At 37.2% G+C, this 17,989-nt stretch overlaps 1 protein-coding gene across 1 annotated transcript in view; it reads right to left on the bottom strand.

Moving 5' to 3' along the window:
- Nucleotides 1-6,796: 6,796 nt before the first annotated feature.
- Nucleotides 6,797-17,989, bottom strand: part of tbkbp1 (TBK1 binding protein 1) — an 84,625-nt gene continuing 73,432 nt past the window's right edge. The window contains exons 8-10 of the mRNA XM_011488385.3: nucleotides 15,824-15,939; nucleotides 11,158-11,945; nucleotides 6,797-10,564 (exon numbers count right to left, since the gene is read on the bottom strand). Of these exons, the coding sequence (XP_011486687.1) occupies nucleotides 10,436-10,564; nucleotides 11,158-11,945; nucleotides 15,824-15,939 (1,033 nt within the window). The 3' untranslated portion in view covers nucleotides 6,797-10,435. The remainder of the gene's footprint in view (nucleotides 10,565-11,157; nucleotides 11,946-15,823; nucleotides 15,940-17,989) is intronic.

Genomic DNA, 17,989 nt, shown 5'->3' with positions numbered 1-17,989 from the left:
CAAAGACAAGCATTTGTCAAATTTCTTTTACATTTACATCCTATTTTTTTGTTTCTTTACAGTCGGGTTTATTACAGGAAGACAGTGGCATAATTGAGATAAGCTTTTTTCTTCTGAGGTAAAAAGAAAACAAAACTGTGAGATCACCTAGTTAATATCAGATACCGTGACTCAAAGCTACTGGTGTGCTCTGCAGGGAAGCCAAACTTCTGTGGTTTATGTGGTTTATGTGGCCACCTAGTGGGCTAGTGACACACTTTCTTCATGGAAGCAAAATACAAGATGATAATAATTTTTCTGTATCTTAAGACAGTACATGTAAAGTATACAGATGATGTCTAGCTTTATTACTAGGTGACTTATAATGGGATAGATCATGAAATTTTTTTTTTTAATTTTTATTGAAAATTAAGCACTATTTTTCTTACGGAATAGCCACATAGCCTGGACAGCATGCCAGCCCATAGCACCACACTGTGGGAGCAGTATTGGATTTTTCCTAATTCAACTTATGGCATGACATTAATGGATACGGTGGGATCGACTCACAGACTATGCATTTACTGTAAAACTAGTATTTCCTAGAATGTGAACGTTTTGGGTGAAGATGTTTTATGCAAAAAAAGGAAGCTGGGGGGGGGGGACGCCTCGGCGACTGTCATCCACTCCTACGTGAATGAGGTGGTTGTTCTCCAGCGATTGTATCTGTGGCCTCAAAATGAATCGTTCTGGTTTGAACTGAAAATTGTTCTGAGTAAATCTACATTTGAACCTATAGTTTCAGAGTTTCACTGTTGTTTCCTGTACTTTTTTTTTGCAGTGGCTAATTCAGAGTTCATGCACCTGCGGGGAAAAAAAAGTAGATTGGAGCTTTTATATAAGAGACATGATTCATCAGAGGTGGCTAGTTACTTGTTGCAAGTGATGTAAAAAGTCAAAAGTGCATAAAAACACTAAAGATAGCTGCTAGGAATATTTTTTAAACCTCAAGTGCTAATTTTTCCTTATTTCTTTCACTAACCTTCCAAGAAGTTAGAATAAATAAACAAAACTACATGAATATGTCAATCATTTACTGCACATACCAGGCAATGCTTTAAATATTGTTTGTTCTGAACACATACTTCAATTCCCTTTTGCATAAATTGTACAAACACTCCAAACAGCCACTTCTAAGAATTATGTCAGCTTGCTTTTGTGTGCATGCGTATTGTTGATATCCTGAGCTGTGTTTGTGCGTGCATTCAGAGGTTGCTTTGATCGGAGGGGACACAGTGCTGCTTTTCATGACTTTTTCACTGAGTTCGTGTGGTTTCTGTTATTTTTTGCAGCGGGCTCTCGCTGTTTTTTAGCATCTCGTTTAAGTCTAACAAAGTTTGTGGTTTTGTGGGCCGGATGGGTGGGTGCATTCTTCTTTTTCCTGAGGTAGTCTATACATTGTTGTCAGTGGCAAAAAGCAAGAGGTGTAGGAAACAAACGTGGTCAGGAGGATGGAGGCCCCGATTTCGAGGTACACAAAAAGGGTTGGTACAAAGAGGCGTGTGAAGTTTTGATGTTTTTTGCACTGGAAGCACTTCCAGTAAACTGACTAATTTCAAACGTTGTCACCTAAGATGCAGCATCAACAAATTGCAAGTACAAAAAACAAGGGCCTAAAAATACGATAGGTTTTGCAAGCTGTGCTGTGAAATTCAAATGAAAAATCTTCCTGATAACAAACATAAAACTATCGTATTGCCATTGTTGAATCAAATATTATCTAAGAACAAAAATATTGCTCACCTGCCTTGACTGAATTGCCATCCTCCTCCTAACCCATGGAGTTCAATATGATGTGGGTCCACATTTTGTAGATATCACAGCTTCAACTCTTCAAGGAAGACTGTCCACAAGGTTGAGGAGTGTGTTTATTTGGATTTTTTGACTATTCTTCCAAAAGTGCATTGGTGAGGTCACACACATGAACCTTGCTTTGTCGGAAGAGGAAGGGGCCACTCCAAACTGTTCCCACAAGGTTGGGAGCATGGATTTGTCCAAACTCTTTTGGTATCCTGATGCATTCAGAGTTCCTTTCACTGAAACTAAGGGGCCAAACCTAGGTCCTGAAAAACAATCCCACACCATAATACTTCCTCCACCGAATTTCTCACTCTGCACAATTAAGTCCAAAATGTACCATTGTCCTGGCAACCCCCGAACCCAGACTCATCCATCAGATTGCCAGATGGAAAAGTAGGATTCATCTCTCCAGAGAACGTGTCTCCACTGCTCTAGAGTCCAGTGGTAGCGTACTTTACATCACTGCATCCAACGCTTTGCACTTGGTGATGTGTGGCTTGGATGCAGCTGCTCGGCCACGGAAACCCATTCAATGAAGCTCTCTGCTTTCTGTACTTGGGCTAATCTGAAGGTCACATGAAGTTTGGAGCTCTGTAGCAACTGACTGTGCAACCTCTTTGCACTAATGTGCTTCAGCATCAGCTGACCCCTCTCTATCAGTTTATGTGGCCTACCACTTCATGATGGAGTTGCTGGTGTTCTCTCACTTCCTTTCTAATTTTGTTCCCCACTGGAATTCACTGAGCTCTTGAGAGCGGCCAATTCTTTTACAAATGTTTGTGAAAACAGTCTGCATGCCTCAGTGTTGATTTTATACATCTGTGGCCAGGCTAAGTGATTAGGACACCTGATTCTGGTTATTTGGATGGGTAAGCCAATAATTTTGGTAATATGGTGCATGTTCTGATTGTAAAACAAAAAATAAATAAAAGCATCCTCCTATGATCATGTTGTAGTGAAATTTTAAAACAACAAAAAAGTTGCAACATTTGTACACCAAAAAAGAACCTTGCAGTTTTTTTTAGCAGCAAATAAAGGAAATATGATTATGTGGGAGAACATTGCATTTTTTAAATTAAAAGCCTCTGGTTAAAAAAGACAGGGTATTATTGCCAAATTAGCTTTGCACCTTGTGTAGGGAAAGTGTCAAATTTAAAGGTTTCTGTTTTTGTTTTTTTTGTTTTGTTTTTTTTGGGTGGGGTGGGGGGGCTAGGCCCTTTGGCACCTGAGAGGTGCCAAAGGGCGACACTTTCACATGATAATATAATTCTAATTAATAAAGAAAGAATAAGTGCCAAACATCTTTTTAAAATTAATGTATGTTGATCAGAAGCTGTACAATAAGATTCTTAATAAGAATACATATACTGTGTGCTTTTATTGTGGAAGGAAATAATCCTCTTTATAAAGCAGCAAACATGTAGATCATTCAGAATTTGTATCCCTGGATGTAATTCCTGCGACTTAACGGTAATTTTCTCAGAGTTAAGCCCTTTATTTGACCATATGTTTTGCAGTATAAGTTGAATTGTTTTACATAGTTTGGCCAAGAGTGTAACTTATATTTGATTTTCTTCTACTTTCTTATGCATTTTTTGCAACTCATGCTGTGGAGCAACTTATGGTCCAAAAAAGATATACTTGCAGGACAAAAGTACAACAATTTCAAAGGTTGTGTGCATCTCAGATACTACAATTAATCCAGTTAAGCACACCAGGATGTCAAAGGGAGCGGATAACGTCACAATGAGAAAGTAAAGAAGCAGGTTATGAGTTATTTTGGTGCAAGTTTCAGTTAATTTATTAAAATATTCACAGAGAGAAAGAAAACGATACTTTTTAAAATGTAATTCTTCTTGTTTGTTTAACACATTTAAAAAGTCCTTAACATCTGTAGTGTAGTTCCATTAGTTACACATAGACATAAGTGTTCACTAATGTTCTGGTGAGTCCATTAGTGCTGAGGTCTCTGTGTGCACTTAAGGTTACTCAAAAAAAACAAAAAAACATAAGGAGTGTGAAGCAACACAAACATGAAAAATCAAACAGACTGTCATCTATACAGGCAGATCTGATCTGTTGACCGTTGTTTATTTCTTGGTAATGTCCTGAGTACAATGTAGAGCCAGTCTGCTGTTATGGAGGAAAACTATGAAAACAAAGAAACAAGATCAAATCAGATTGTGAGGATCTGTTCAGCGACAGCTGTGGATGCAGGAAACAACTCAGAATCCTCCAAACCTGCACCAAACTGACCTCTCGCATTGCAGAACCTGTATGAAGCGTTTCATGTAGGGTGCCACTGTTCTGCACGGAAGCTGCCAACCATTACATTGTGGCTGTGAAAATGCTAACCTGACCACAATGCAGCATCTTTGCAAGCATAAAAGCCATATCCTCTGTTTTTTTTTTCTTTTATTTGGTACACAGGAAACAACTTCTCTTTGGTTAGGAGCCAACACAGGTCCTGTTACCAGAGGAACGAAACAAGCTTTTGTTCATGAAGTCCTAAACATTTCCTTCTTGTTGAAGTTTTGTAAAGTTTTACTGCAACAATCCATACATTGTCGTTACAGAAAGACATTTCAACTTTTGTTTTGAAAAACACAAAAAAATTACATCACAAAATTCTAAACAGTGATTAAAAAAACTTCAGACAAACATTTATTTTTTCTTTCATAGTTGCGAAAAAACTTCATAAGGTTGATATGGAAACGTAAAAATTGTGGGTGTTTGAGGGACTTAAATCAAGTTGTGTGTAACTGTCATATAATTCATAATTAGTGTGGTGGGATTATATTTCTATATATATGTAATAATTTACAAGCACTCCAATTTGAAGTTGTGAAATAGTAGAATACATATTGCAATAGCATTAAACACTCGCAAAATATTGGTCTATACACAATTTTATATATTTGTACAGATGACAATAGAAAGACATATTTATGGACAGTGGTGGGAGTCACAAAGCCCTCATTGAATTTATAAATCAAGTCCATCCTCAGAAGACAATTCTGGTTTATTACAATTTGGTTACACATTGTAAAAGAAGTAGGACACTTTTGCTAGTTGGTTCTTCAAAAAAAAGGATTATCTATTTAGTTTGAATGTTTGTTAATTACTGACTATTAGATATATTTTTGGATTTCTTGAAATTCACCTCTTTCTTGTGAAGGTCTGACTCATTTTTAGGGTTTCCCCCAGGAAACTGGTTTGGTGGAGGCAGTAAGCGCTGTTTTCTCTGTCTCCCACCCCCTTCATAAATTAAAAAAAACAAAAAACAAATGTATATATTCATAAAACATATCTTTAGGCATTTAATGTTCTGCTTTCTCCAAGTGGTTGGAAGTACAACCCCTAGAACAAACAATTCAGTAAATCTGCTTAATGACGCCTTTAAACCTATTGAGAGAAAAGGCTATGATGTTAAGGCCTTGCATGAACATGACCTGTAATGTTCATGTTTGTTAGGAGTTTAAAAGGAAGGTGACGGGCTATCGCTGCAGTTAGAATTTAATGCATTTCTTGAACAACTTGGTATGCAGAGTTTTAGTAAATCAATATATTTCACAGAATAATCTCTTGCAATCTAGAAGCAAAGTTTGTGACTCAAGTTATCCTAATATCATTCATTTAACCCGGAAACATTTTCTTTGCTTGAATTGATTTAAATGTGCAAGTTTTGAAAAGTTATTTTTGTTGGACAATAAACCTTCCTTACAAATGCAGTTATTTGCAGTTCTGCAGCAGAAGCTCATTTTTGAAAGCTTTTTTTACATTTGCTCGACAGATTTTAAATACTTTTTCTTTTTGTCTGTTCACACACAATTAGTTGGTTTTTGTGTTTGTATGAAATCTCAGTTGCTTCATGAATTTTGAATTAACAGTTCTGACCGGACATTTATATTATTGTAATACAGCAATACATTGTCTTTTCTATGCAGAAAAAAAATATGTTTGCAGTATGAGAAGGGCTATTTGCTTTGATAACACATCAAAATGTTTGTGTCCAAAGACCCTAACAGAATCATACAGACTCCAGATAAGTGTATCTTGGTGTATCAATTTAAGAGGAAACTAAAGCAAAATCCCCTTTCTGGTCCAAGCCACCACAGCTGGCGGTGATTCTACAACTTGAGTTTTTATTTATTTATTTTATTTTATTGTGATGATGCTGCCACAAATCCCGGCCCTGTGTGTTTCTGGATGTATACCTCATCAGGTGGTTGTGTGTCCCTGTACGTTATAAAGTAAAATGTTTGACATCATTTAATTATTTGTTGTTTTTTTTTCATTTATAAGCCGAACCTTCCCCTGCCGGTCTTGAGTTTGGTTTTATCAGTGATCATAAAAAAAGTGCGTGTGGCAGAAATGGGCCCTTTTGTGAAACTTACTTTACAGATCTGAGCTTTATTTGAACGTCTACAAAAAAAATGGAACACACTCAAGTGCCTGCTGCTCTTTCCTGAAGTGGATCAGACGCCTCAGTCACAGTGCAACCATCTGTGTTCTTGCTTTATACATGGTTGGGTTGCCTGGGAAGCTGTGACGTCAAACTGAAGGTCAGGTTCTGGTTCTAAGGAAGACTGAGATGAATCCCAGTTAATAATTATAGTCTTTATATAGAAAACGTTCCCATTTAGTAGTGTGTGTGTATATATATATATATATATATATATATATATATATATATATATATATATATATATATATATATATATATATATATATATATATATATATATATATATATATATATATATGTATATATATATATATATATATATATACATAAAATACTTGACACTAAAATAACAAAAAGAAAATGGTGGTACATAAATGTGTACAAAAATATATCTTCATTGTGTCATTTGTTTTTGTTTTTTGTATGACGAATGCACATTAATCAGCCAGAGCTTTGTAGGAATTTACCAAATATGTTTTGAATTTACGCTGGAGTAGTGAATGCTGCAAAGCACAATGCATCCATTGTTTTTTTTGCAGTTTGCACATGCTCAGCAGAACTGAGACCTTCACCGCCTTTGACTTTTTGTCATTCAATGTAGTTGTTGGCATAATATTGGGTAATTCATTTTTCCACCTTATCATTAATCTGTAATCAATTTTATTATGACTATGACAGTTAAAGTTGTATCTTTTTTGAACCAATATTTCTGGACTTTAAGCTACATTTTAGCTTAATTGTCAGTTTTCAATGGAAACTTCTCTTTTTTGCTTACACTGAACAATTTTATTGTTAAACTACAGTAAGCACCCTTCAACAACTGCCATTTAATCCTTTTGGGATCCAGTGTAGTGAATAAGAAATAAACGGTCGAACTGTCAGAAAAGGCTACATATTCAGTTACAACACCACATTAGTTTATCTGTGAAGCCACAAATGCCTCTGACACAGCAGTCAGTCACAAACACCAGTCTCAGCTAGGATTCGACAGGCTAGAAATGTGCACATGTGGTCTTTAACTTTCACAATTTGTTTTTGCAAAATTGGTTCCTTTATTCTAGTCTGATTAGCTACTTGTTTAATTTTTTTATGTATTGTACTTAAAGCTGTGCTGTTTGCCACAGTCAAGAAACCAAGGTGTTTCTGACAAATAAAATATGGAAATATTATTTTTCCTTAATGTGCTAATTGACACAAAAGCACTAATTATAGTATTTCAATATAGATATTATCTTGGCTGTTGTATTGCATCAAATCTCGCATGAACGTTTTCTAGAAGTTTAGGTTTTTTGGCCTTTGGATTTTCTATGGATAAAAATGTAGTTATTTCAATTTTATTTGTCTAATTTTAGGTATGTCTATGAAGACTCTCATTCATCCAGGTTGGTTCCATTGTAGTAGGTTTAGGGGTTGTCATCTGGACTTGGATTTAAAGTTAGAAGATGTTTCACCTCTTTTCCAAGAGGCTTTGTCAATTCTGAATTGGCTTGTCGAAGAGGTGGTGTATATGCGCTCATGGGGGAGGAGTCAGACCTGAAACTGGATGGTATTGTCCAACTTAGCCTCCATGGTTTAGGGTCGTTTAGAGTCCTTTGTCCTCAGCTGGGGGTTGGGGAGCCAGTGACTCCCTCCCCAACTGGTCATCTCTTTCAGCTGTTAAAGACCCAGATGAAACTGGTTTGGTTTGTTTAGGTAATTTTAGTCAATTAGGATTCCAGGATTTTTTTTCTTAATTAAAAGATAGGTTCACAAACTAGTTTAAAGTCACAATCACAACACCCTAAGCAATGCAGCTTCAAGCGGCCACTTTCAATGAGAAATCTATGTAAACATTGCATGTTGCGTTCATGCATAGCTATGCAAGTGTTTATGACCATTTTTGAGCTTTACATGCAAAACGCGCAGCCATTGAATGCACCTTGACAGTTAAATCACGTTGATCTTTGATCAATCAGAGTCTCTGATTTGGTAGTGACATTTGGCTGGCATCCCTTTTAATTCAGGGAAGTGCTAACCATGATCATGAAGGAGAAATTAATAGTGATGGTTTTGCCCGGACAGAATTTTATGACACCAAGTCTTTCACATATCAGAAGAGAGATGTGACAGAAAAAACCTGGAGCAAATTTCACGAGATTTGACCTACTTTGACGTTTCACACCAAGTTTCAAGACAGTCCAATGCAAACACCATGTGTTGAACGTGCATCACATGCTCGGTGTGAACCTAGCATAACATGCTGAGTTAAATGGCTTCACTTACCCATAAAAATGCTATTGGCCTTAAGGCCGTGTCATATTGCCGCTACGTACAATTTGCAAATCATACACAGATGAAATTTTGGTCTTTCATGATACCTGCATTATTTACACAATTCCCAAGAGTTTTTCTTGCGTTCGTCATTTGTTATTGTGCGCAGATGTCCGTCCAAAGCACATGTGTCAAACTCAGGCCCGTGGGTCACATTTGGCCCTCAGTGTGATTGTAATTTTCCCGCAAATTCATATCAAATGTGCATTAGAGCTCCAGTCACATTGAACAAATTAATTTCACCCTCCACAAAAATGGCCAAACGAAAGATGGACAATAGGAGTTTTCAAGACAGACGGGAGGCAGATTATCTGTTCAAGGATTCTAAAGGACAGACCTGTTTGTCTTGTGTGCGGAGCTAACGTGGCTGTAACAAAAGAATATAACACAAGAAGACATTTTATAAAAAGGTTAAACAACACATATCAGTTGCAGTTAATTTTGCAATAAAGATTGAGTTTGGCCCATGACTTTACACCACTGCTTAATTTTGGCCCACTGTGAATTTGAGTTTGACACCCCTGGTTTAGGGTCTCGGCCGAAGGGTCTTTATGTGAATTCAATTTTGAGCTTGTCGGTTGAGATTTCAGCAGGTCATGTGTAGTTGTAGTCAGTTTTCTAAATGCATGCACCAACCGTGCATGAACCATCCAGCTCGTCCGAGTGGGGGGTCAGGTCTCTCGCGGGTCCCTAGCAGCTGACTTAGAACTGGTGCGGAGCAGGGGAATCTGACCGTTTAATTAAAACAAAGCATCACGGGTGCTGACACTATGGCATTTCTGCTTAGTGCGCTGAATGTCAACGAGAAGAAATGTAATGAAGAGCAGGTTTACGTGTACTTTGCGTTGTTCATTCGTACTTCTGTGGTTTAAACGTGGTTTCACTTGTGATCCTTCTGTGAAAATTTCTCATAAAGAACCACAACTTTTCTCACTTTTGCCATGAACAGTCATATATGATAAATGATGCGCAACATGCGCAAATTGTACGTAGCTGCAGTGTGACAGGGCCATTAGCTAACAACAGCTAGCACACAAGCAGTATGTGTTAGCATAAAACATTAAAAATTTGAAACATGTATTAGTGTAAAAATTTAAAAATTTTAACACTGAAAGTTACACATCTGTGGAGATTAAATCACTAGTTCCAAACCAACTGTTTTCTTTGCAGTACTTTGGCAAAGACCCAGCTCAAATGCTAATCCAAGCAAATGTGAATTCTGGTGCTTTAAAAAACTGAGCTGCTTTTTCGCCCTCATTTTCTTGTAAAAACAGAATTATTCATCAGTTAATAATCCTGCACATGTACCTGTCGAAAACTTAACAATGAACGCTCCAGTTTTTCCCATGCCTCTGACTAAACAGGCTCCTCTAAAAAGAAAATAAAGTCAGCGTTTGAGAATATAAAAGCGGAATTATTTAAAGCTTTGTGGTTAAAATTGAGTTGTCCAAAATCTTTGATCAAATACTGATGAAAACTGACGATAACATTTAGACATGCAGAGCTCCTGATCCTGCCAGTGTGTCTCTAGTGCCTCCCAATTGGCTGAAACTGCAAATCAGGAATCAAAGCAGAAGAGTGGCAAAAAGCACCACCAATGCATCTGTCTAAATGTAGGCTGTGGCACATAGACCCACAAACATCCTATGGATGATCAAGAACCACCTGAATTAAATCAAAACAATGCACCATCCCCACGTGACTGATTCAAACTTCATTTAGATGCCCCTGTGTGAACATCTGACTTTCCAGTTGGCCAGATGTTCCAGTCTCTCACATAATCTATATGAGCAGAGTGTGTGCTGGTTGCCATAGTAATCATATCTTGCTGTTCTCCAGGTGGGAGTCGATGTGCTTGATGAGGGCATCGTCAGGGTAGCCAACAGGAAAAATCAGCTGGCAGAGAGGGCAGCTTCTCATGTCACTTTCCTCAGTCTCCATCCAGAGCTGTAAAAAAAACACAGGGATGGATCTCATAGCCAGAAATCATCTGTCAACTTTGGGTAACTTACTGCTCTAGATAGTATTTACATTTCCAACAGGATGTGCAAACAGTTGGAACCTACAGCATAAAATATGTTTTTAGCCTGAATTAAATAAATCAAAATAGAAGGTCATAAAAGCAATAATAATTTATATTAGCCGATTAGTGCATAGATATTTAAATTACATCGATCTAAATCTTCATTTTAAGATTATTTTGAGAGCTAACTTCTCCCTCAGTTCCCTGTTTGTTTGCTTGCTTCTATGGTTTTATATCTCCACTCCATCTCTGTTTTTCATGCACAGTCAGAAACTTATCAAGGCCTGGGATCTAACTTCTCCTCTTGCAGCAAAAAAACGAATAAGCATAAAGTGCTGAATTATTCTTTGAAAGGAACTTGTTTGCTGTGAAAGAGGTAACCAAGAAAAAAACAACTGGTCTTTGAAAAAAACAGAAAGTGCTCAGTTAAGGCAGGTAATATCAAACGTTAGTTTTATTATTTGTGCTTTTTCTTAAAGCTTTGGAAAAGTTTGCGAAAGGTTTGGGGGTAACTCACATTGATTGAAGGCCAGGACTGAGCATGCTCTGTAGACATGTACCCCTGTTGAGGATGGCAGCTGAGGTTGTTAGGCCTCTGAGGGATGGGGAAGGCTGAGCAGGAAGCCGGGCCCCTCATGATACCGCTGGCAGCTGTCGGAGAAAGCACGCCCAGTGTCCTTGGTGGACTGATGGGATGCGGGCAGGTCCACTCTTCCTCATCTTCGGAGGACTGTTGGGGCTGTGAAGTGGGTGAAGGTGGAGGAGGTGGCTCGTAATGAAGGTGGGCCACTTCTGAAAGCGGAAACGGCATCTCTCTGGAGTGGCGCATGGAGCTCTCTCCAAGGCTACTATCTTTTCCTGCTCCACTTTGGTGGGGAGACTGGGATCCTCTGTGCTGTAGCCCACTGTGGGGGGAGCCAACATGTTGGGACTGCTGCTTTGGGTAGCCCTCAATGTAGGGCCTTGGCTTAGGAAGGGTGGAGACCGGGTCGAGGGAGAAGCGGGGTGGGCACTGATAAGCTGAAGGATCTGCAACTTCTGAGTAACTTCGACGACCCTGGAAGCTGGCTCTAAGGTGCTGGCTGGGAGGCCTGTACGAGTACGAAGCCGGTCCATTGTTGACATCAAGTAAGGGCGAACGGCGGTGCATATCGGGGGAAAGGCGCTGCAGCACTGGAGAGCGCCGCTGCTGGATTGGGGAGTGGTGGGGTTGTGGAGGGACTGGAGAATGCCGCTGTGGAATTGGGGAGTGACGCTGAGAAACTGGGGAGTGGCGCTGGTGGTGGATAGGAGAGTGAAGCTGCACTGAAGGAACAGACAGAAAAAACACAACATTTTAGAAAGTCAGCCAAAACTTCAACCAGTCTTTGCAAATCTTATTTTCTTAGAATGTTATCAATATAGTTGCACTAGGCTGTATTGCAGACTAATTTCTTAGGTTTCCTGTCCGATGGTAACCTAAATATCTGATATTTTATCACATGTTTTTGGTTCAATCTGCACTTCTTAATAAATTAAATAACATTTTCTTAGAAAACAAAACTAACTATTACCAAATAATACAGATGACATCCAAGATGATTAAAAATAAAAAGCAAGAAAGATTCCTGTTCCAATTTCACTTTGTCTTTTCATGACTCCATGTACTGGTACCCTAATGATGCTATCATTCACGTGGGAATGCTGGGAAAATGTGGGTCCTAAATAACGATTTCTGATTACGGACAACTTAAAGACTAATTGATAAAACACTCATATTCCTAGTTGCTTCCATCACCACTTTCATTTCCAAATCTTTTTAATGTTTTTATTTGTGTTTTTACTTTGTCTTTTTGTACATTAATCTTTGATGGGACGTGGTTTCAGCGAATTTAACAATTAATCAATTCATCAATTTCTATTCCTAGGATCAAACCAGATCAATCTGTCTGAGGCAAAATCGAGTTAAATTGAATTAAAAAATGCTTTCGTTTTTCACATTTTGATGCAATCTTTTAGTTCAACCCATGGAATAAAAGCTGAAAGTCTGCACTTCAATGGCATCTGAGTTGTTTTATTTAAAATTCACTGTGGTAATGTACAGAAACTAAATTAGAAAGAATGTGTCTCTATCCAAATATTTAGGGTCCTGACTGTAAATTGAAAATCGAATCAACATTGGAAAATGCCATATGGATTGAGACAAAGGGTTAATTTTACTTGAATGTAAAAACGCTGAGTGCATTACAGCGGACAACACACACGTGATGACACCAAAAAATGATCAGTCCATCATTCCAGTCCAATGTATGGAAACACTTTGAATTTTACAAAGACATGTGACCATACAGTGTGCCAGAATGTTCCAATAATCCCTTTGGATTATTTTGATGTGGAAAAACAACAGTGGGCGGAACTTTAAAAAACTAAAATGTGAATAAATTTACCATTAATTCTTGTTAACTTGTTTGTTTGTACACATATTTATTTTACACTTAAATATCTTGAAAGAAATACAAGGAATCTGGAAAACTTCCCCTGTATTGTTCAGTACCTCTGTATTTATTTATTTATCTACTTGTTGAATTTTGAGCTAAAGAGGTCCTTGGATTAGTGCATTGGATCTAATGGGATCGTTCAAAATGAACTAATGAAATAGTTGAAATTGAATCGTACTGGCAACCGTAAATATTGAATTGAATAGAATTTTTGTTAAAATACATCGTTACATCCCTATCAAATAACCTTTAGCATCATAGCAGTGGCTCAGGTGGTTGAGCACGTTGTCTAATGATTGCTTCCATTATATATCTCGAAAAACAATTTTGAAAATGTTTTGCTAATTTTCTCAACTTTATGATGAGGATTACTCATCTAATGATCTTCTTTCCAAATATCAATAAGGCTTCAGAAAAAAAACATAGTACCAGTTCAGCTACTGTGAAAGTGGTGAATGCTATTCTTGAAGCCTTTGTTAAGAAACTGTGTTGTGCGTCACTCTTTATTGATCTTTCAAAAGTTTTTGAAACTGTTGACCATGGTGCCTGGAAAAACAGACTGACCAGCTTTGGATCGTCAGAGCATGCAGTTGGTTTGTTCTCAAACTACTTAAATAACAGAACTCGGTGTGTTAAATATGAAAAATTCTATTCTAATTTTGTCACTGTTCACCAGGAGTTCCACTCGGTTCTGCGTCTAGCCCACTCCTATTTATCTTGTACACTAATAATCTAGTTCAAATATTTCTACTAACCTTCAAATCTGGTTCAGGCCGTAATTGATACCATCTATATCTCATTAAAAATTGAGTTTTCTATCAATTCTTTGATGTAGTGAGCTTTACAAGGTTAAATAAAATGAATTATTATTATAACCAATATAACAAAAACCAGAATAAAGCCTTTCGTTGATTATGTACCCTTGGATTAGTTTGTCCAATTTTTTTTTATTAAAACACAATAGCACTTATGTTCCACCCCACACCTAAATAATAATGATATTTTGATTTTGATTATTATCCAGCCTTTTGCCTGTAAGTAAACATTTTGCTTACTATGGTCTGTTAAGTTGATGTAGTTCATCATTAAGCTCAGTGGACGCTGATTATGCCATAGAAATCTGGTGTATTTGAGCAGAAAAATTAGTGGTGCATGTGCCTCAAAAAACAAATGAAAAAACATATAAAGCTGGCCAGTAAAGCTGTAGACTACAAGGTCTCCAATATTCTGACATGCGTGCAGTATTTCAGTATTTCATGGAGTTAAATAACAAATTCAATACTTCAAAGAACAGGTTGTCTGATGCTGCAAGCAATTGTTGATGCTCATTCTTATCAGAACCCATTTACATAACAGCATAGTGTTGTTTCAGGACATGCAGTTACTAGAAACACTCTTCAAGTTCCTTAATGTGATCATGAAAAGATGTATCTGCACAAGTACAGTTGTCGTGTTTCCTGTAATGCAAGATATGCTCCTTAAGAGTGAGTCACCACTTTAGCGGCACTTCCTATTACAAAGAGGAAACATAATTTGTGGCTGCTGGGTTGGGGTGTTAAAACGGAGGGGGTGTTTGTGTTCTCCGCCTGAAAGGGAAACAGTCAAACAGTACTATTTCGTTTAGTTAGTGACACACTCAAGAGAGATTTGACAGCACCACACAAACTCTACTCTATTGTTAAAATAGGAAAAGTATATTTATTTTTGTTTCATCGTTAAAAACAACAAGCTTTTTCATGGGTCAACTTGGAAGCATGTTCAAATTCTTGTTTTGTTTCTGTTTTTCTAACAAGCCTAACAAAAGAAAAAGAAAAAAATGTGTCTTTCTTCCATTACTAAACATTAGTGTATTGTTTGGCAGATTACACACATAGCCCAGAGATAACATTGTACCAGTTGGGTCATATTTTCTAGATTGCTCTGAATAAAAAAAAAAAAAAAAGTGGTTTGTTTTAGTTTTATGTTGCAGTTTAGTGCTCCTGTTGTTATTTTATTCTTGGATTATTGAATGTGCATACAGCCTGTGCAGGGGGGGCATTAGCCTCCAGAAGATGCACACTTGTCAGACATTAGTGGGTGCACATCGAAACAAAAACAAAAAAATGGTGCGACTACTGTTTGACACGTCTGTGCTTTTAGAATAGAATAGAATAGAACTTTATTTATTCCACATCAGGGAAATTAGTTCGTTACCGAAGCTTTATTAAAAATAGATATACAATCAATACACAAAAAACCACACTAGACAAAATAAAATGCAAAATAAAATACATTTGTCATATGCTTTACTTTTATGGTGTCTTAGAGGGTTTGAATCATTTCTCAAGATATATTAAACAACAAAGTATTTTTGTGTTTAAGTACTATCTATTTGTTAATGCTAGGTAATGTTGATTCTGTTAAGAGGTGACAGATTTACAAAATTATAAACAGTGCTAAACTCTGTAGTTTGAAATGAAGAAAAGCAGGATTTTATATGATTTGATTGACATGAAAGTTTTTTTTTTTTTGCAAACAAACCTTATATACAGGTGAGGATTGATGTCATACTTATACATTACAGATGTTTCATTGTTTCTGAAGAAATTGAAACCAAAAAACTGTGCTTGATTTGTTCAGAGACTATTGAAAAAACAGTCCCAAAATTCGTTTGAGTCATGAAAGAATGTTAAAACCTTTTTTTCTGCTCATCTGCAAGATGCTAACCTGGACTAGCCTGCTCCTGCGTCGCTTTCCTCAGAATCTCTGTCTGCTTGGCGCTTAGTGCTCGAAGGCGTCCCAGTTCCTCTGTTAATTCGGTGTAGGCCAGAGCCAAATTCACCCTGAAGGAGGCAAAAAAAAGGGGGCACTTATGTAATCATAATAATAACTGCTTTTGTAGAAAATTCAAATGTTGGAAAAGGATCAACGTATCACATGATTACATACGCAGAAATGTCTAAATGTCTTTATTGTAAAAAAAAATCCTGATTAACAAAGCTAAGAATGTATAACAAAGCAGAGAATGGAAAAGCAGAAGCTCTCATATTTCTAGATTATTTGTCAGACTACATAACTGAGCTGCATGAAATCACACTATTTCATGCAAGAAGCGTCATGAATTAGCGGGTAAACTGTTTATTTCAAGAGCAGCAAAAGGTCTGTTTACAGGCACTTGTCTTAAACCATGAAACAGGCAGCTTTTGTCTCAGCAGATCGCTTTGAAGGCGTTCTGAAACACACTTTTCAATTTGCAGAGATGCGGTCAGCAGCACACGAGTGGATAATGGCGCTGATGGCATCCACTGAGCAAAACAGTTTTCAATAAGAAAAAAAACTTGAGAAATAAGTCACAAGCAGTGCTGTCAAAACCAAAAGCAGCTCCTTTATCTAATATGATAATGACATTTTTCTAAACTCCTCTGGCGTGCTCTGAAATTTGACTAAAAACAAGATAAATGCTGAAAGATAAGGATGTTGATAAAAAAAGATAGGAACCTACACAATCTGGAAAGCTCACCGAGTGACAGTTTAGGTAGTTTCTTATCAAGGTACTTCTATCTAAAGAAATGTTGAACTGTTTCTTCAATCAATGAGATTTTTAAATGTATAATAATATTTAAAAAAGAGCTTTTAACAAAAACAGAGGCATCTTTTAAGGAAAATTTCAAGTCAGATTATATGAACATGAACCCAATGATGAATGGAAAAGCCACAATAAAAAAAGAATCATGAAAAAAAGCAGGTGCCACAACATCGCCCCGCCGACAGACCTGATAAAACATCTTTCCAATTTGAAGTAATGACCAAAAGGTTTCCTGAGTTCATTTCTCCGTGGAGATTGTGGCAGATAAAAAACTGCAGTAAAGACTTTCTCACACTTTTCATGGGGAGTTTTTTCTTTTTATTCTATAAAGAACAGTTACAAAAGCTTTCAAGAATAAAATAGATATAGTGTGGGTTTTAATTCATCCTCTGAAAAGAAAATCCCTGTCAATGAAACAATGAGTTTGTAAAAAAAAAAATGTTTTGAATCACCTGCTGTAGAAGTAATTGAATCTCTTTTGCTCTATTGCTGAACTTTATTTATCTTTTTTTTTAAATAAAATCTTTAAAGGATTATCTTCATTCCTAAATTATCACTCACAACTTCTTTTTATTTTCCAATTTTCACAGATTTTGAGAAAAACACATGTTGCACATCGTAGCTTTGGAGCCAAACATAATTTTACTAGTAAATTTTGGCTTCCCATATCAAGGAAGCTCGCAGTTTTTATTAAAAAATTCACCTGTCAAAAATTCCACGGGTTGTTTTGGCTGTTGAATGCAGCCCACCAAGTTTTCCAGCATAGTGCCATGACTCACACTTAAAGTCCCTATCAGCCCCCAACAGAAACATCCCTCTCTGTGGTTCGAGTTGGCGTAACCTGGCACCGACTCTGAAGCCATTCTGTGCCGGAGAGATAGGTGCTCCCTGTATGCTCCTCAGAAAACAATCAGCAGAACAGGAGAAGAACAACGTTCTTTTGGCTACTTACTGGTAAAGAGGATGGATTTGGCATTCTATTTCTGTCAAAAGCGTTTGTAGGATTCATTTACTTCCTTTCTTCAGTCCACTCAGGAGTCTTTTGGCTGCACTTAGTACATTTCTGCAGCTTAACTTGAGGCATCTCCTCCTTTTCACACTTTTGTAATCTCACATTTCATATTTGCTAAAATCTCTTTGCAGACCCAATCACAGACCCTGTTCCCAGCCGTGCCAGGATGTGTGAAAACCTGCACAAAAGCACACCTAACAGTGCTTCTTTCGTCACAAAGCATTCTTTGTTATGCCTTAGGTTATGCCTTTATGTACTCTTTTACACATGTTTTCATGTGTTGCTTTTTTTTCTT

Source organism: Oryzias latipes, chromosome 19, assembly GCF_002234675.1.
Source record: "Oryzias latipes chromosome 19, ASM223467v1".
NCBI classification, from domain to species: domain Eukaryota; kingdom Metazoa; phylum Chordata; class Actinopteri; order Beloniformes; family Adrianichthyidae; genus Oryzias; species Oryzias latipes.
This window is presented reverse-complemented; position numbering and strand designations above follow the sequence as displayed.